The 19772-nt window shown below is 42.5% G+C and overlaps 3 protein-coding genes across 4 annotated transcripts; 1 reads left to right on the top strand and 2 right to left on the bottom strand.

Moving 5' to 3' along the window:
• On the bottom strand, positions 1-4183 carry LOC106603092 (E3 SUMO-protein ligase ZBED1). Of its 2 annotated transcripts, none has more exons than XM_014196290.2 (2): positions 3650-4183; positions 1-3193 (listed from the first exon to the last, which is right to left on the bottom strand). In XM_014196290.2, the coding sequence occupies exon 2, from the start codon at positions 3171-3173 to the stop codon at positions 498-500; it is 2676 nt and encodes an 891-aa protein (XP_014051765.2). In that variant the 5' UTR covers positions 3174-3193; positions 3650-4183; the 3' UTR covers positions 1-497. The 2 variants fall into 2 exon arrangements, with proteins under 2 accessions (XP_014051765.2, XP_014051766.2); XM_014196291.2 differs by having other exon boundaries at positions 3838-4183.
• Positions 4184-4332: 149 nt separating this feature from the next.
• On the top strand, positions 4333-8191 carry snaa (Alpha-soluble NSF attachment protein). The gene is given in 11 exon segments (NM_001141047.1): positions 4333-4501; positions 4851-4933; positions 5028-5144; positions 6543-6589; positions 6745-6822; positions 6964-7019; positions 7148-7232; positions 7332-7436; positions 7527-7595; positions 7760-7810; positions 7895-8191. Coding segments are annotated over 11 exon segments (888 nt in total). The 5' UTR covers positions 4333-4406; the 3' UTR covers positions 7997-8191.
• Positions 8192-12544: 4353 nt separating this feature from the next.
• Positions 12545-16611, bottom strand: LOC106603090 (radial spoke head protein 6 homolog A). The gene is made up of 7 exons (XM_014196284.2): positions 16284-16611; positions 15970-16198; positions 15555-15857; positions 15012-15461; positions 14769-14913; positions 13217-13334; positions 12545-13087 (listed from the first exon to the last, which is right to left on the bottom strand). The coding sequence occupies exons 1-7, from the start codon at positions 16376-16378 to the stop codon at positions 12847-12849; spliced, it is 1581 nt and encodes a 526-aa protein (XP_014051759.1). The 5' UTR covers positions 16379-16611; the 3' UTR covers positions 12545-12846.
• Between the last annotated feature and the right edge of the window lie 3161 nt (positions 16612-19772).

Below are 19772 nucleotides of genomic sequence, written 5' to 3'. Positions count from 1 at the left end.
TTGTTTTCAACCATTCCTTTAATTACAACAGTTTTTCACAGTGTTTGAGACATTTTCTAATTTCTAAAATCGACGTCACGCTGCAATTACTGTACAAGCTTCTCATTTGAACCAGTGTTTTTACTTTATGCAAACCAAGGATAACATGCATTTCTGTTGCCATTCAACAAGAGTGACCGTACAGCTACAATTTCTCACACCTTTACACATAGGCTACATATTTTTAAAAGCACTTTACAACGATGTATGATGTAAATCACAACTCAAATATAGATATGTAGGCCAGACACTATTTTACATGTAAATGCAGACACCACACAAGTGTGGCTTTGAGTCCAATAGCTGCATTATTTGCTTTGCCTTGTCGTTGATTTTTCAATCTCTTCACCTAGATGAGTTGAAGTCAGATAAGTCTTGGGCATGAATGCATGTATCTTTTCTCACAGGCCTATGTACAACATAGATCTTTACTTTATAAAATAAGGAATGTAGACTGATCACAACTTCTCCCCTCCCACCCAAGCCTTGCTCTCGTAGGACACTAAAGACTGATACAGAGTCTGCTTGGCTCCATTCCTGTCACCGCCCCTCTCTTCATGCCCCGTAGATCCTCCCATCAGTTTCTCCACATAGTCACTGTTCTGGTGAAGGAATAGAATATGATCCAAATGCTGGGGCCCCAGAATGGCCCTGCGTTGAGCAACAGTAGTCTCTCTAGGAGCAAAGGCCCTGTCTGCAGGCACAGCAGTAGCAGGGATAGCCAGAAATGTACGGGCAAGTCTGGCCACGGCAGGGAAGCGATGCTCCTTAGAGCGCCACCAGTGGAGAGGTGACAGGCTGCGTTTGCACAGCGGCTCTGCAATGTAGTTCTCCAGCTGTTGGTGGATCTCAGGCATTCGCTCAGTGGGATCCTCTCCAAGCAGTATGTCGTACATGCTTTTGGGCACATGACTCACTTGCCTATAAGCAGGGGGCTGTAGGTCTCCTTTTAACAGGCTAGACAGTCCTGCTACTCTCCTGGGACCATTTCCAGCACTGCAGCGCGAGCCTTCACCCAGTCCCTCTCCACTGACCTGTGACGGGGCAGTCTGGGACAGCCCCTTTAACTGTTGCTGCAGCACAATAATGTCCCCCTCTTCATTTGATTCACAGGACACAGGTGAATCCAGAGGAGCGATGGTTGACTGTGAGTGATCCAATCCCCGATTCCTCACTTCCTTTTCCCTTCCCTCTTCGCCATCCTCATCCTCGCCTCCTTTGTCACACTCTCTGCTCATTTCCTCCACCTCTATTTGTGCTTGAGCAGATAATAGTTCCTTGACCTTGTCGTGCAGCCTACTACGTGCATGTGGGCTGAGGAAGCGCAGCTCCTTAAACCTCGGGTCCAGGAATGAGGAGAGGACGGCAGGGCTGTCCAGTAAGGCTTCCTCTTCACCCAGTCTCCACTGTCGCTCCATCCCTGACCGCACTGTCTCCATTACTCCCCGGGCCACAGGGCAGCTGGTCTCTGAGATATGTTGCTCTAGGACACGAGATACGCCATGCAGGCACGGCATAAGGGCGGAGATGGACAAATTGATGTCCTCGCTCAAGAAGGAGGCAGCGATGCGCACGGTCTTAAGTACTGGCACCAGTTCCTGGAGGAGGCGCCACTGGTGGTCCGCTAAATTTGGAGCAGCTTTCTGCTCCTCGAGAACTGAGCTCACCACCCACTTCAGCTCGAGCAGACTCTCACACATGTCGATAGCGGTTGCCCAGCGCCCTGGGTCATCCAGCACTAGACAAGCGCCTGCCTTATTCGCCGCCTCTGCCTTGTGGATCAGAGCGGCGGCAGCAGGTGCGTCATGCTGGAAATGTGAGATAATCCTGCGGGCCTCCGCAAGAGCCTGTCTGACAGGTTCCATCCATAGTCCGTCCTGGATGCAGAGTTTGAGGGCTTCCCCTGCACAGTGTAACGCTACCCAACCTTCTGGGAGATCCTGAGGTGATTGGCGTGGTCCAGCAGTACGATTCACTTTTTCTTTCGGAACTCGCATATTCTCAGTCCCTCTGGCCTCTGAGATCCTGGGAGTGTCATGTACAACACAGAAAACAGAGCTCTGGGGAAGATGGAATTCAGAAAGAACTGCCTTCAGGGTGTCCCCAAATTGAATGAACCCTCTTTCACAAATCTTCTCTCTGATATCGGGCATGGGACAGGTCTGCAGCACACAACGGGCCAAGCGCCAGTCTTTGTCAACAAAATGTGCACTTACAGTGAAGAAGAGCCGACCGCCTGCTCCCACCGCACAACCTGCTACGGACTGCCAGTACTCAGTGCAAAGTGTTATGCAACGTGGCGCCAGGCCAGACTGAAGATACTGCTGCAGGTGCCGTTTCAGAACATCATAGTGATGCCAAAGAAGGCTGCCAAGCTGAGAGGGAGACGGCACTGGGTACTGTGGTTCTAAGCAGCTCAATAGAAGACGAAATCCCCTCTCCTCCACCACAGACAGTGGCTGCAAGTCCCTGTACACCATTTCCAATATTAGGTCAGTCAGAACCCCAGTACGCTTGCCATTGGATTCTTTGACAGCAGTGCCACTACGGTTGGTATCACCAAAATTGTTGTTCTCACTGTATAGTAATCCAGTATTTGAGTTTGACGGTTCCAAATCTTGGCTGGTGACAGGGTTTGCATTGGCACCGCTTCCTACATCTAGGGGAGGAGCACATGTGATTCGGGCACGTTTGGCCGTCCCTTGTTCAGGAGATAAGTCAGCATCCTGCTGCTCCTCTTTTACAACTATGTGCAAATCTGTCTGGAACATGCATGTGTTGGCTGTGGCAGATGTAGTAGAGATGTTGCAGGGGAATCCGGGCTGGGCCATTGGCTGGAGTGATGTAGCTGGAATCGGGGCCCCGGCCACTGCTGTGTTATCAAGTACAGGTGGCGCGTTGTCCCGTATATTATGTTTGCGGACAAGGTGCTCCCTCATAGTCGTAGTGCTGTTGTGAAAAGACAACTGCCTCTTGCATATATTACACTCAACATACATCTCATTAAGCTGGATGTAGTAATTCCAAACGGTTGACTTGCGCCTGTCCAGAACCAGTCCTGTTGCTCCCCGTTCCCCCCTTCTCCTCAAATTTGGGGCCAGACTGCTGGACAGGGTGTACCCTCGGAAATCCATGTTAGAGTCGTCGGAGACCACTGGAATGGAAGATAAAAACAATTTATGTTCAGTGTTAGGTTAAATTGTGTTTTGTTACATAGCTTCAAAATATTAAGATGTACAAATAATTGCCATATAACTCGATCAGTAGCCTACTACACAATAACAACAACAACTCATTCAAAAGGGCACAGCAAACATGCACTAATTGTAGGATGATGATACACCATCATTTTTGGCATGCATTGAGATTTTCCTTTCTATATATATCAAAACAGAATAACGATCTCAAGATGTTCTCCTGACTGAAATATTTTCACCACCCAGGAGTTTGAGGTTCCCAAACTCCTGGGCTGTCTCAATTCAGACTAGGCACTGTTGATCACCTGAGATAAACAATTATGTCCAACCAGCCACTAACTATCTAGAGTCCAGAATAATTTGAATATGAAAAACAAAACATTCACACAAATATAAGAACCCCACGTGAATACCTTCATAAAATTACGGCGCCCGTTGTTTCTCTATCAACAGCTGGAGACCTTTGACCCGTAAAGGATCAAATACTTTGGGTTATAGTCAAACGTTCATGCGCTCCAGATAAGCTCTTAAAAACGAGAAACCCTCAAATAACCAAATACAACTTTGCCCAAATGAACGCATATATGATATCCTAAAATACCTGTGTTTTTTCCCCCCGCAAATGGTATTTCAAGCGTATATTGCTGTGATGGTAGGAAAAGCTTTGCGCACAATGAGAACAGTAAACTATGCCTTTTTTAGCATCCAATTTATAGCCAAAACGTCTATGTAAGCTTCATCTGAGTGGCTGATAGTCCTCCATTGTTTGTAGTAATATTTCGGTTATACGCGCAATGACACAAACGTATCCATAATTATTCTTGCTACAATGTATCACAGCAGGAGCGTATTCATTATGGAAACCATTTACCGAAACAAACGGAACGAAATGGGATTTGTCCAATAGAAACTGTCGTTTGCAGTTTCCGTTTGTAGTAAACGGTTTCTGTTGCAAAGCATTTTGCAACAGACGAAACGCCCAATGCTGCCTACCATCACGTGTTTTTATGACAGATCACCTGATTTGTACTTCCGGCTTCAGTGTGACGCTTCCGTATAATAACAACGGATGTGACGCGTGGCTAAATGTAAATACAGAGCGTACTGTGTTCTGCATTGAATACCACGTACAATTTCCAGAGCTAACGAATAATAAATTGTTTTAAAAATATGGATAATTCTGGGAAAGAGAAGGAGGCTTTGGCTCTCATCGCTGAGGCTGATAAAAAGATGAAATCCTCACGAGGATTTGGGGCGTTGTTCGGGTATGTGCCTAATAAGTTTAGCTATCCTAGTTAGCTTGTTTACTTGAATTGTATTAGCTAGCTACTACTAATTCAGATCCCCATCCCATAAGTATTTTAATATCAAAGTATGGACCTACGAAAATACTCACCTAAGAATAACTATATATAAGGTGACGACAACGTTGGCTAGCTAGTTATGCTACACCAAATTGTGAGCGACAGGGACTATTCAGTCAAATATTCCCTTTTCATCTAACCTGGCTATATCGAATTTTTGCCTTGTTCGTTCATTGCCATGCCAAACATGTTTGGTATTGATATGTAGTATTCGTAAGATCTAAACAGCATTATCTGTGTATTTCTCTAGAGGTTCATCCCGGAAATATGAGGAAGCGTGTGACATGTATGTGAGGGCAGCAAACATGTTCAAAATGGCTAAAAATTGGAGTGGTAAGATTTGGTTCGAGTTTTATAGTGGACATTTAGAACAAGAGGGATTGTGTTGGATGCAACCAACCTAATATTGGTTCACATTTTGTTCCAGCTGCTGGCAATGCATTCTCCCAAGCAGCGCACCTCCATCTGCAGATGGACAACAAACTTGATGGAGCCATCAATTTACTTAATGCAGGCAATGCGTTCAAAAAAGCAGACCCACAAGGTACATCGCATTTTACTAAAGAGATTACAATTGCATTATCAAAATTATAGTTGGGTTTATGGAACAGACATTAAATATAAATTGTATTATGTCGTTCAAGGGTTGAACAATGTGTGCCGCTGTATATGCCCTATTACAGTGGTCACCAACCTTTTCTGAGTCAAGATCACTTTCTGAGTCAAAATGCATGCCGCAATCGACCACTTTGATTGTTTTATTAACATGACTTAAAGAATGTAAACCTATGCAACAATAACCAATTAAAAACAGTACTGTAGCAATGAGGTTTGTGCAGTAAGCTATAGGCCCAATACATTATCACCACATACTGGCTTTGCTTGAATTTACCTGCCAATGCATTGTTGTTTGGGACATTAAAAATATATATATATTTCAAAGTTTGAGGTAGGCTGTATAATCACACCAGTAATAGATCTATTGTTGTATTACTTGTGAGGCACAGCTGAGTGAGCATGCATTTAAATAATTTGCTTTTTATTTTACTGGGCTGATGGTGCCTGCATCTGATGGTCAGTCTCAGCGGAGGGAGAGAGCAGCAGACTGAGGGTCCGTCTCTCAACATCCCTCCACTCTCCCTTTCCTCCACTGACCAAAAGGGGACACCGTCTTCCAGTTGATGGCAAAACTCGAGTCGCACCGCATTATTTCTGCCTCATGCACAAATTCATGTTGTTACTCCAATAAACAGAGAAAATGAAATATTCCTTGATATTAAAAAAGACCCAAGCCACTAATAATAACAACTCCGCAAGCCTATACATACACTTGCCTACTTATTCATTACTGCTGCACTGCTTGTTGTAGCGCTGAGTGTAAATAGAAAGGAAGTGTATTTTATGGCTTATAAAAGTGTTGAATATAAAGTGTTGACAGTGCTGAGTAAGAACTTAAACATGAACTCACTCATAAAAACAGCAGTTCTTTGCTGTATTCGTTGACAGTCTCTAGTCATGTTTTTAAACGTTTTGAAATCTCACAGTATAAATTTTGTGGTAGATTTCTTCTATGTCTGCTACGTTACTGCAGACTCGGTCATCTGAGCAATCTGATTGGCCATGGGTGGCATAGTGCACTTGATTTCCTCTCCAGCCCCACCGGAAAGGCAGAGTTTGTACCTTCAGACACATGAAATGGCAACAGTTTGCTTATCTGGCGCGAAGGGCAGCTGAATTGGCTGCACCTACCACCAACAGCCCGAGACTCATAAAAAAATAAAATAGGAACACAAGGCTTTATCATTGGGTTTTTTACAGAAATGTTTGGTGATCGACCGGTTGGTGACCACTGCCCTATAAGAATCCTACACTGAAGATCCAAGGTAAACAGTGATTCCTGTGTGACTTTGATTCCATTTGAATGTACTTTTCATCTCCACAGAGGCCATCAACTGCCTGAACCAAGCCATTGAAATTTACACAGACATGGTGAGAAGCTAGGAGTATTTCTGTATTTACTACACAGTGTAACAAATAACTACATCTCAAGCCTGCTCAATGCTCGTAAAATTGTGCCTAGTGTTCAGGAGCACTAGCTGTATGGTGTTGATGATTATTATTATTTAACCTCTTCTGGTCTGCAGGGCCGTTTCACCATTGCAGCCAAACACCACATATCTATTGCTGAGATCTACGAGAGTGAGCTGTTAGACGTTGATAAGGTAAGTTATCAGAGCCTTATAGAGTGTTGTATCCTGTAATGTACCGTTTTTTTTTTTTTTTTTTTTAGATCTTTCACATATTTCAGTCCTTTGATATTAATGAGAGGCCATGACTAGTAAATGTGCATCTTTAATCCACAGGCCATTGCTCACTATGAACAGGCAGCAGATTACTACAAAGGGGAGGAGTCAAACAGGTGTTTCAATGTTCTGGCATAAACTCTTATGGTTTTACTGGTCTATTCCATCCCACTTTTCATACATTTATTTTAGTGTTGTGTAAATGTCTTTTGAACTGATTATTTTCCTGCCAATCTAATTGTAGTGCTGCAAATAAGTGCCTTTTGAAAGTGGCCACCTATGCTGCCCAACTGGAACAGTACCAAAAAGCCATTGAAATTTATGAACAGGTGTGTATTTACATATGTATGTGTATTAAATGACCAACTAACTGCTATAGTGGGCTTTCCCAATTATCCTTTTATGAGTTTGTTTTGTGTGATGCTTAGATCGGAACATATGCAATGGACAGCGTCCTGTTGAAGTATGGTGCTAAAGATCACTTCTTCAAAGCAGCTCTGTGTCACTTCTGTGTGGACATGCTTAATGCAAGGGTGAGTCTTTATATTCCTCATACCTACACATCAACGCTTTGCCTCTATGTAGTAGTTTTGACTTTGCTCTGATCTCTTGTCTACCGTCAGCTGTCTGTACAGAGATATGAGGAAATGTTCCCAGCCTTCTCAGACGCTAGAGAATGCAAACTGGTTAAGGTAGGTCTATTATTAAATCATGGGTCACTATGTTTATGTTTTGCATTTCTGCCTTATTTTCTAAGTTAAACATCTCTTTGAATGGCTTTAAATCTGAGTGGATATAAAAGCAAACATGACACATTTAATGAGGGATAAGTATTGTGCTGCTGTAATTTTAACAGAAACTTCTAGATGCATATGAGGAACATGATGTGGATGCATTCACTGATGCGGTAGGTTTTTCTCATGCCATTCCATAATGACAGAATTGCATGTTTAAATGATGTTTGTCCATTAAACCAGTTGTTCTCTAACAGGTTAAAGACTTTGACTCCATCTCAAGATTGGATCAGTGGAACACCACTATGTTACTTCGGATCAAGAAACAAATACAGGATGATGAGAGCGACCTTCGCTAATCCATCAGAACACTCCCGGAAGTGTACCGCTATATATCACGTCAAATTCCTGAATAACTTTCCATTTTTCTCTCTGGCTGGTCTCATCCTTTAATCACAGGCATTGAACCCTTTAAATGAGTGTTTCCTGTCTATCCACTTATCAATCTCTCATGTGTTGTCAAGCAATAAAGGTCCTGGCCCAGACCCAAAGATAAACTACTGGCAAAATCCTGTGTAGAATAGCACCAGGTAGATAAAGAAGTGTAGCTATCCCATCCAAATAAGATGGATAATTACCTGAGACTAAACATTGTCGTAGTTTATTACTTGTCATGTGTTGTTTTCTGTCACAGTAACTCCACGTCACATGCTTTTAGGTAATGTACGTCCTGGACGTTTCCAGAGGCAACATTATATAGTAGTGGAACATACTGTCATGGACTGGTTTGTTAAAGTGTTTCAGTCATAAAATGTCAAGGCTTCTAATTTACTTTTTTGAAGTATGTTGGGCATTGCTCAATGCTGCTCTTGTTTTACACAATAGGAAAGTCGTCAGCCAAATAAGTTTTTGTTGGGCATCTTATATTGGGTTTAGACTTTGGAAGAGATGGTACACATTTTTCAACTCTGGAGAAAAGTATACATTATTTCAGAGGAGTCTGCTAGCAGCCATTCCCTTTTTAATCATTATTTATTGATCTCTTAAATGTTAACATGTTGAATTTTGATGTATTATTATACAATAGATACTATTTCTATGTTGTCATTCCAAAGGAAATTGCTTTAAATTCCCACACAGGGAGATGGATTTACCTCAGTGCTATGGGTAGAACTAAGATGATTCCTAGCAGCCTGCCCATGCGCATGAAGGTGGTAGCTTATTACGATCTTGCACTTAACCATTTTTATTTATTTCCCATCTTGATTATTCTTTGATTAAACATTTTGTTTTAAATGATAAAATTATCTTGTGGCTTGATTTAATAAGAGGTAATGCGTAGTATACAGTTGAAGTCGGAAGTTTACATACACTTAGGTTGGAGTCATTAAAACTCATTTTTCAACCACTCCACAAATTTCTTGTTAACAAACTATAGTTTTGGCAAGTCAGTTAGGACCTCTACTTTGTACATGACACAAGTCATTTTTCCAACAATTGTTTACAGACAGATTATTTCACTTATAATTCACTGTATCACAATTCCAGTGAGTCAGAAGTTTACATACACTAAGTTGACTGCCTTTAAACAGCTTGGAAAATTCCAGAAAATGATGTCATGGCTTTAGAAGCTTCTGATAGGCTAATTGACATCAATTGAGTCAATTGGAGTTGTACCTGTGGATGTATTTCAAGGCTGACCTTCAAACTCAGTGCCTCTTTGCATGACATCATGGGAAAATCAAAAGAAATCATCTAAGACCTCAGAAAAAATTGTAGACCTCCACAAGTCTGGTTCATCCTTGGGAGCAATTTCCAAACACCTGAAGATACCATGTTCATCTGTATAAACAATAGTACGCAAGTATAAGCACCATGGGACCGCGCAGCCGTCATACCGCTCAGGAAGGAGATGCGTTTTGTCTCCTAGAGATGAACGTACATTGGTGCTTAAAGTGCAAATCAATCCCAGAACAACAGCAAAGGACCTTGTGAAGATACTGGATGAAACAGGTACAAAAGTATCTATAGCCACAGTAAAACAAGTCCTATATCGACATAACCTGAAAGGCCGCTCAGCAAGGAAGAAACCACTGCTCCAAAACTGCCATAAAAAAGCCAGACTATGGTTTGCAACTGCACATGGGTACAAAGATAATTATTTTTGGAGAAATGTCCTCTGGTCTGATGAAATAAAAATATAACTGTTTGGCCATAATGACCATCGTTATGTTTGGAGGAAAAAGGGGGAGGCTTGCAAGCCGAAGTACACCATCCCAACCGTGAAGCACGGAGGTGGCAGCATCATGTTGTGGGGGTGCTTTGCTGTAGGAGGCACGGGTGCACTTCACAAAATAGATGGCATCCTGAGGAAGGAAAATTATAAAGATATGTTGAAGCAAAATCTCAAGACATCAGTCAGGAAGTTAAAGCTTGGTCGCAAATGGGTCTTCCAAATGGACAATGATCCCAAGCATACTTCCAAAGTTGTGGAAAATGGTTTAAGGACAACAAAGTCAAGGTATTGGAGTGGCCATCACAAAGCCCTGACCTCATCCTATAGAAAATTTGTGGGCAGAACTGAAAAAGCGTGTGCGAGCAAGGAGGCCTACAAACCTGACTCAGTTACACCAGCTCTGTCAGGAGGAATGGGCCAAAATTCACCCAACTTATTGTGGGAAGCTTGTGAAAGGCTACCCGAAACGTTTGACCCAAGTTAAACAATTTAAAGGCAATCGTACCAAATACTAATTGAGTGTATGTAACCTTGTGACCCACTAGGTATGTGATGAAAGAAATAAAAGCTGAATTACATAATTCTCTCTACTATTATTCTGACATTTCACATTCTTAAAATAAACTGGTGATCCTGACTGACATAAGACAGGGAATTTTTACTAGGATGTCAGGAATTGTGGTGTCAGGAATTAAATGTCAAGAATTGTGAAAAACTGAGTTTAAATGTATTTGGCTAAGGTGTATGTAAACTTCCGACTTCAACCATGTACATTACACATTAGTCAAACATCTGTATTACAGAGCAACAGATTAAACAGAAGGATGATGATAGTTAATGATCCTGATTCACAGGGTTAGCAGATTCAACAAATAATAAAATGTTTTACCTATTACGTTACATTGCCATGCATTCCATGTTTTTTGTTAATGCAAAATGAATACAAAATCTGTCTCTCTTATTCTCTACCTTGTTTCTGTCATGCTCTTTTATGGTTATAGAGACATACAGTTCCAGTCAAAAGTTTGGACACACATACTCATTGAAGGGGTTTTCTTTATTTTTACTATAGTAAAATAATAATGAAGACATCAAAACTATGAAATAACACATATGGAATCATGTAGTAACCAAAAAAGTGTTCAAAGTCGTCACCCTTTGCCCTGATGACAGCTTTGCACTCTTGGTATTCTCTCAGCCAGCTTCACCTGGAATGCTTTCCCAACAGTCTTGAAGGAGTTCCCACATATGCTAAGCACTTGTTGGCTGCTTTTCCTTCACTCTACGGTCCAACTCATCCCAAACCATCTCAATTGGGTTGAGGTCGGGTGATTGTGGAGGCCAGGTCATCTGATGCAGCACTCCAGTACTCTCCTTGGTCAAATAGTCATCGTCCTGTTTAAAAACAAATGATAGTCCCACTAAGCGCAAACAAGATTGGATGGCGTATTGCTGCAGAATGCTGTTGCAGCCATGCTGGTTGGACTCATCAGGCCAAAGGACAGGTTTCCACTGGTCTAATGTCCATTGCTCGTGTTTATTGGCCCAAGCAAGTCTCGTCTTCTTATTGGTGTCCTTTAGTAGTGGTTTCTTTGCAGAAATTCAACCAAAGGCCCGATTCACGCAGTCTCCTCTGAACAGTTGATGTTGAGATGTGTCTGTTACTTGAACTCTAAAGCATTTATTTGGGCTGCAATTTCTGAGGCTGGTACCTCTAATGAACTTATCCTCTGCAGCAGAGGTAACTCTGGGTATTCCTTTCCTGTGGCAGTCCTCATGAGAGCCAGTTTCATCATAGCGCTTGATTGCATTTTGCGACTGCACTTGAAGAAACTTTCAAAGTTCTTGAAGTTTTCCTGATTGATGGACTGTCATTTCCTGAATGATGGACTGTCATTTCTCTTTGCTTATTTGTTCTTTCCATAATATGTATTTGGTCTTTTACCAAATATGGCTATCTTCTGTATACCACCCCTACCTTGTCACAACACAACTGATTGACTCAAAGAAGGAAAGACATTCCATAAATTAACTTTTAAGAAGGCACACCTGTTAATTGAAATGCATTCCAGATGACTACCTCATGAAGCTGGTTGAGAGAATGCCAGGAGTGTGCAAAGCTGTCATCAAGGCAAAGGGTGACTACTTTGAAGAATCTCAAATATAAAATATATTTTGATTCGTTTAACACTTGTTTGGTTACTACATGATTCCATATGTGTTATTTCATAGTTTTGATGTCTTCACTATTATTCTACAATGTAGAAAATAGCAAAAATAAAGAAAAACCCTGGAATGAGTAGGTGTGTCCAAACTTTTGACTGGTACTGTATATACATATTGAAGGCTCACCCCACATGTTCTGACATGGCCAATTAAGGACAGGAGCAATTACTGAGGTATTGAGTTACTTGTCTGATTCATGTGGAAAGTAATAAACAGTGAAGTCTGCCTTGCCAACACATCTATGGCCTGATGTCTAAAAAAGTATGTAAATTAAATGCACAAATATTGTTTAATTAAAACCTGGTATTGGGGTGGGACACTGTTGGAGCGTGGTGGGTGAGGGTGGGTTCGATTTGGGAGGGGATCAGTGTGTGTTTTGCTCTCTACCTGTTTGTCTGTATAATCTTTAAAAAATGACTACAAAAAAAAGCATGTACAAGCACTGTTCTCTCAGTGGACATTGCTGTACGAATTGTTTTATTTGTTCTTAATAAATTAAGGGCTCTATTTAATCTATCGCTGAAGCGTTACAGATTCCGCAGTAGAAATGTAAAGGTAATTTTGAGCCGACAGATGCGGCATTTGCTATGAATGCAGTCTCAGCTAAAGCCGGAACATTGCTTTTAAATGTCTATCACGCTGTAAAGCTGAAATTTGCGACGTGGATTGAATGGAGCCCTAGGGCTTTAGTCAACAGTAAATGTTGCCTATTTTGTAATGTAGTGTTTGTTAACTACAAAGTAATCTTTAAACATCCTCTTCTTCCTCCTCCTCTTCGTCTTCACCCAGGCCCTCTGTCTCTTCTTGGGCAGCCCTCTGCTCCTCCAGGGTTGCTTTCAGGGCCTGCTCTTCTTCCAGACTGGGGTCCAGGGACTCTGTGATCTCTGGCCCACTGGGGTATTCTCTCTGGGGCATTGTTGGAACAGTTGGGATGTACCCTTCCCCTGCAAATTTCAGGCCCCAGCCAATGTAGATGTTCTCAAACTTCCTAAATTAGGAAACAACAAAAAACAGATTTATTTGATTGGGGATATTGTCTGTATCCCACAGTTATAATAATATATAATACATTACCCCTACAAAGTTCTCAAAATAAATAAATGACACTCAATCTTACTTTCCACTGGCATAAGTATAAGCCCCTGGCCAGAGGTTTGAGCGCAGCACTGCAATAGCAAACTGAGGGATGAGGGTGGAGGACATCTTGGAGCTCCAGGGAGGGGTGTTGGTAGTCTCTGAAACGCAAACACATCATGCAGTTGAAATGAGTTTAACACATAGGGAGGAATGTTCATAATAGACATGCCACCAGCGTGGAGTGAAAATGTAGGCCAACCAACAGACTGAGAACAGACCAATGATTATATATGAATGGACAAAGCCATCGCTCACGTGACACCATTCATTCCTATGTGAAGACTCAATAGCGCATTGAAGCCAAATGAAGTTGGTTAAGATGGCGTCTCATGGAGACATAAAATGCGCAGTTTGAGCTGAAAAAGGCTATAAGGATACGCCTGACACCCAAGCTGATATTTAATGTCAGAATTGATCAAGATTAGGTTAGGGTCTGGGTTAAGGGTTTGGTTAAGGTTTCGTCTAGTCGGTCATAGCCGCGGGAAGTAGGGGTCCTGAGGGTGCTGCAGCAACCCCTGATAAATTGTAATGACAAAAATATATATAATTTAAAAAAAATCTAACTAGGCCTTTTTTCAACTAAATCAGTGAACTAGGCCTTTATTATTCCTGGTGACAGCACTCTATGAGCAGGTCATTATTTTCCCTCAATCCCCCCTCCCTCGCCCGTTGGCGGATATTTCTCGACAGCACCCCCAAACCATGTAGTCGGTGTAAGCGTCAGCTGTGTCCTTATCGCAGAGTTTCTCAACCCAAAGACAAAACATTGTCTTCTGGGAACGCTTGCGAAGCAGACTTAGCAGACCAGGGTTTGGCGTTTGAGAGGTCAATGAGAGAAGTGAAAAATTCTTCCTTAGTTGTGAATTTTCTCTAAATCTAAAGGCACAACCTAGATTTGAGCCAATGTCATATGTATTTGAACATGTTATTACTCCAACCTTGTGAAAGTGACACGCTGACACCTTTTTATTTTCATCAAAAATGAGTGCCTTTGATTTGACGGCTTGCACATTCTGTGTGAGATGACCACTAGACCCAATGACGTTTTTCTAGCTAGCCAACGTCGCCATGACATCGCCTACAAGTTTGATCAGGGATTTCTATTGGAGAAGCAGTTTAAGCCTACCTTCATACTGTACTGTCTTTGCTTATGGTCTCTTCTGTTTGGAGCTACTCCAGGAAGTGACGTTGCAGGCTAGCTCAGTGCTGCCCCCTCTCATTGAGTACCTCAAGTTGAAGGCCGACCGGGGTACTGCAGGCTTCCATTAACTAAATTATCGTTATAACTTCTTCTCTGTGCGATTTTAAAATAATCGGTTCAAGGATATACATCTGGTGTTATTAGAAGCAATTATTGGTACCATGATGGTCACGAAGATTGACATACACACATACACAAAGATTGACATATTTCCATTCACTATAATGTGGATCCTGTTTTGTGCAAACAATGCCTTCAGTACCGCGGTCGGACTTTAACTTCCGTGGCTTCAATGAGAGGGGGCAGTTGTTCTCCGCTGGAATAGACTGACCTGCATCCTCAGAGAGTGGAGTGAGGAGGGGAGGCCCCACCTCTGGATCAGGCTCATCAGGCTCCTCCTCCTTCTCCTCTTCATCTGCTTCCTCCTCAAAGTCATCCTCAGGCTTGTCAGCCAGGTTCACCCACACACAGCGACCCTAGGAGAGGCCATGTGATCATTTTCAGGGCACAAAAAAAATGGGTTAAAAATGGCTTATCAGAATCACATTAGAAAAGGAATTTGTTTGAGTGTTACCTGTTGAAGGATGTGCTGGACATGATGCACCCAGGTGGATAGAGATTCTGCCATTTCAGGAACAGGAATTCCCTCAAAGTCAGAATTCTCTTCAAAGCTGTCTCGGGCTCCCTCCTCTTCCTCCTCACCTTCCTCCTCTGCAAACTGATAGAATCCGAGGGGACTGACCTGTGTGCCGGCAGAGATGCGAGCAATTTGGGCTCGCAAATAGTTGGCCTCATTGCCAGGAAAAGGAGGATAGCTGATGATGGGGGCATCCAGTCTCCCTGTGAAGAATTTGCGGATGTGGCGTGCGGCTGTGATCTGGGTGGGAGTGACAGTGGGCAGCTTCACCCAGGGAAGGCCAGGCTCTCTGCACACAAAGTAAGTAAACTTGTTCACACCTGTGCGATTCTCCTCCTTTGGCACCACAGGCGGGGGCTTGAAGGTGGATCTTGGGAGCGTATCAATCTAAAATGCAAAGTCATCATAAACTTTTCATACAAGAAGAAACGTAATATGAAAGCAACATACAGTAAGACAGTCATTTTTTCAGTAACTCACCACTTCCACCACATCAGCTTCCTCATCATCATCCCGAGGTTCTCCATCTCTTTCCTCATCTTCCACTGTTTCCTCATTACCCTCTTCCTCCTCTTCCCCCTCTCTGTACTCGCACTCAGCAACAAGATAGTTGCCCTCTGTGCCCAGGATTTTGCCCCAAAGTCGGCAGCGCACTAGCGGTTGGGAATCCACCAGCTGCTTGAGTGCCAGGAAGACCCTCAGCATCTCCTCTCTACCCAGTCCCACTCCAGCCTGCTCCAGGAAGAAGCCAAGCTCACTCACATTGGGGAGCGGTGTTTCTACCTATTGAGATAATGAAATAATTATTGATTACACTATACAACTTGCTCATTCATTCCCCAAATCAGTCTTGGTAAAGTGAATGTGCAAGGACCTGGGTCATTTCTTCTCTTACCAGTTCCTCCTCTTGTTCTCCATCATCACCCCCTCTGCGTGAAAACAGTAACCTCTGCTGCTCAGCCAGGAGCTGTGCAGCCGTTGCCAGTGGCATGTCTCTCAAGGTGCTCTGCTTGTCCTGCAGCAATTCCTGCTTCACCTCACGGCTCATGTCTTCAATTATGTCAACCACATTTTCTGGACGCTCATCCATCACCTTGGTCAGTAATCGTGAAAGATGGTCATAGCTGAAAAGGTTGGAGAACAATGTCATACTCACTTTACTAGCACGCTACCTTCACTATCCACTATGGCAATCATACAAATACTCACAGGTTGAGATTGCTTTTTGTACTATTCTTGAGCATGAAGGCCTTGAAGCAGATCGCCGTGTGCTCCCGTTGGTTGTTCAGTGCTCCCTCTGACATTTTTCTTGCGTTCCTAACAACTCAACAACAAAAAACGGTCCTGTGGTGAAAACAGATTGCTAACACCCAATACGCACCAGTATCGTGGTTAAGTTTAGGTTGTTTATCAACACTTTTCCAAAACGTTAAAACTTCCAAAATCGGGGGTATGCTAGCTATCCGAGTTCTTGTTCTTCACCAGTAAAAAAAAACGACAAGAGCAGCCCGTTGCTAGGGTAAACAATACTGTTGCTGTGCTCGTGATACTTTGCTATGCATAGAACGTCCATCAAGCGGGAGCACATCCGTCACCCCCTGGCACTGCTGACCTGCAAAACTCTCAAACGGATCCTTAGCTTACCCTCACTAAACCCTTAACCCTGACCAATTCTGAAATTAAATGTCAGTTCGCAGGTCAGGTGTGTCTGTATAGCCTTTCCCTCCCAAAACAGTCTTGAAAAGTTAAATGACTTGCAGGCATTCTCAATCAAAAACCGTAAGTAAAGGTTGAATTCACCGTCCACCTTTGACAGAGAGCTGATCTATACGTTGTTTGTTTCAAATTGGCCACAATTAAAAGACATGGGAAAAATATAACAAACAAAAAGCTGTTTTCTTTTTTTCTCATGACAGAGGACTTTCAAAAGAAAAATCTATTACATTTTGGTAAATATTTTTCCCACTAGATTGCCCCAGTGCATCAGGCAATTTCGACAAATACGAAACTAAGGACACATAACATAGATATTTTGAGATGAACAAGAATCAGTGTCTACTTTAAATAGGTTCATGGTGTTAAGAGCCAGTACAAATAGAGGTGCAGTCACAATTTTGCAATTGTTCATCCTCAGTTTATAATATTGTTCTTTACGCCCTTCCTCAGATGGAGCATAATTCTGCATTTCCTGTGCCAGTCTCAGCTTCTGTGGTACTGTCTTTCGATGACCACTTTTAATTGGTTAGTGACATCTGAAGGATCCGTAGGTGTCTCCTTCATTGGCTCCCACTGTCTCTATAGTGTCCGGAGTGGGATTTTCTTCCACTACTGACAAATCCACCTGGTAGAAACATAATTGATTTGAGTTATATTATATACCATCTATCTACAGTATATCTAATAATATTTCAGGATGGCTTTTATGAGTGTCATTTTGAGGGGATACCCATAGTGACTGTAGATTATTCTGCTCGTTATCGGTTGCAAGATACCAGTTGTGTCATTAAAGCTATACCTTTTCAAAACTTTCACATGAATACAACCAGCCAGTGTACAAGAGACAAAAAATGACCTGCAAAATTATGTCAGCAGTTTCCTTTCGTCTAGCGGGGGCTGCTTCTCCTTCCTCCATGGGCTCCTCTTCCTCTTTTGTATTTGGCACAAACTGCTGGACTGGTAGCACTGGCTCTTTCAGTGGTGCTGAAAAAGGTTCTGCTTGTACCGGATGGGGTGCGAAGGTTGCAACAGGTGGGATTGTTGCAATCAACCTGGTCTCAGAGCATTTCGTATTATTCTGTACGTAAATTCGATACATTTTTGTATGATATGTAACGTTTCATATGGTATGCATTCATCTGTGATGTCCATCACCTATTTCGTATGATATGTTACGGATTCCAATTTGTATTATATGTTATGAATTTGCGAAACGTATAATATGTTACGAATTAGCAAACGTATGATATGTTACGAATTCTAGCTTTGTGGGTAACGTTAGCTAGCTAACTAACATTAGCTAGGCTAGTGGTTAGGGTTACGTTTAGGAGTTAGGTTAAAGGGTTAAGGTTAGGGGAAGGGTTAGTTAACATTATAAGTAGTTGCAAAGTAGGTAAAAAGTAGTTCAAAAGTGGCTAATTAGCTAAAATGCTAAAGTTTTCCATGATGAGATTTGAACTCGCAACCTTTGGGTTGCTAGATATTTGCCTTTTATGCCCACCTGTCCAAGATTCGAACTTGTAACCTTTGGGTTGCTAGACATTCACATATTACGCCCAACTGTCCAAAACAACCCAACCCAACCCGACTCACCCAAACCACCCACCCTACTTTCGTTTTTGGTTTAAGTAACCATCTGTCTTATGTAGCCATACCAAACGTAACATATCATACTGATTTGAACAGCCAGATTTACCTTTACTATGTTAAGTCGAGTCTATGAGACCATGCTGTAATTAAGAATGAAGGGCATTGGCCTCTTGAGTGGCGCAGCTGTCTAAAGCACTGCATCAGAGTGCTAGAGGCGTTACTACAGACCCGGGTTCATTCCCGGGCTGTGCCACAACCGGCTGTGGCCTGGGAGTCCCATAGGTCGGTGCACAATTGGCCCAGCGTCGTCCGGGGTGGCTTTACTTGGCTCATTGCACCCTAGTGACTCCTTGTGTTGGGCCGGGTGCCTGCAGGCTGTTGCCAGTTGAACGGTGTTTCGTCTGACACATTGGTACGACTGGCTTCTGGGTTAAACTGGCGGGTGTTAAAATTTTCACTTAAAATGACATACAGTGAGGGAAAAAAGTATTTGATCCCCTGCTGATTTTGTACGTTTGCCCACTGACAAAGAAATGATCAGTCTATAATTTTAATGGTAGGTTTATTTGAACAGTGAGAGACAGAATAACAACAAAAAAATCCAGAAAAACGCATGTCAAAAATGTTCTAAAATGATTTGCATTTTAATGAGGGAAATAACCCTAACCCTAACCCTAACCCAACTGAGCAACACAGGACCTGAGATGATGTTAGTTGGGGGCTAAAAGAGTGGACATGCTGTAGAAGAGGCTCCCTCATCACAGGTTTGGTACTCTAGCAGCACTTCACAAAGCCCTCCCACACCTTAGGATACTTCCACACCTGCACAACTAACAGGGACATATACAGTGCATTCAGAAAGTTTTCAGACCCCTTGACCTTTTCCACATTTTGTTACGTTACAGCCTTATTCTAAAATGGATTAAAAAAAAATAATTCTTCCCCTCATTAATCTAAACATTATACCCCATAATGACAAAGCAAAAACAGGGTTTTTACAAAATGATTCCACAAAAAATAAAAAACAACTGAAATATTACATCTAGATAAGTGTTCCTGACCCTATACTCTATAGCAAATGTTTGATTTGGGCATCTGTTCCTGCAGACTCCACTGCTGTGTATGTGGCCTGGAAGGACGCTGGCATGATACAATGCTGATCAGTACCTGTATGTGGAAGAGCAACACAAACATGAGAATGGCATTCACATCCTCCTGGTGTCAAAGATGAATGAACCACAGTCTACCACAGCAGTTTACCAGATTGGCCATGTTCTCTGGGGAGAACAGAGGGTGAAGGAACTCAGTCGTGAGGTCGATGGCTGACTGTGCTACTGTCCTGGAGGAGGGCTTGGGGACCGAAGGGGGGCTGGCTCTTCTTTATCTTCGTCA

This window comes from Salmo salar, chromosome ssa04, assembly GCF_905237065.1.
Source record: "Salmo salar chromosome ssa04, Ssal_v3.1, whole genome shotgun sequence".
NCBI classification, from domain to species: Eukaryota; Metazoa; Chordata; class Actinopteri; order Salmoniformes; family Salmonidae; genus Salmo; species Salmo salar.
This window is presented reverse-complemented; position numbering and strand designations above follow the sequence as displayed.

Bases quoted from the DNA above. Each gene is read 5' to 3' on its own strand.
- LOC106603092 (XM_014196290.2), bottom strand. From the start codon at position 3,173: ATGGATTTCCGAGGGTACACCCTGTCCAGCAGTCTGGCCCCAAATTTG.
- LOC106603090 (XM_014196284.2), bottom strand. From the start codon at position 16,378: ATGTCAGAGGGAGCACTGAACAACCAACGGGAGCACACGGCGATCTGC. The intron at 16,199-16,283 runs GTGAGTATTTGT...CAACCTTTTCAG, and splicing joins ACAAAAAGCAATCTCAACCT to CTATGACCATCTTTCACGAT. The intron at 15,858-15,969 runs GTAAGAGAAGAA...TTATCTCAATAG, and splicing joins GAGAACAAGAGGAGGAACTG to GTAGAAACACCGCTCCCCAA.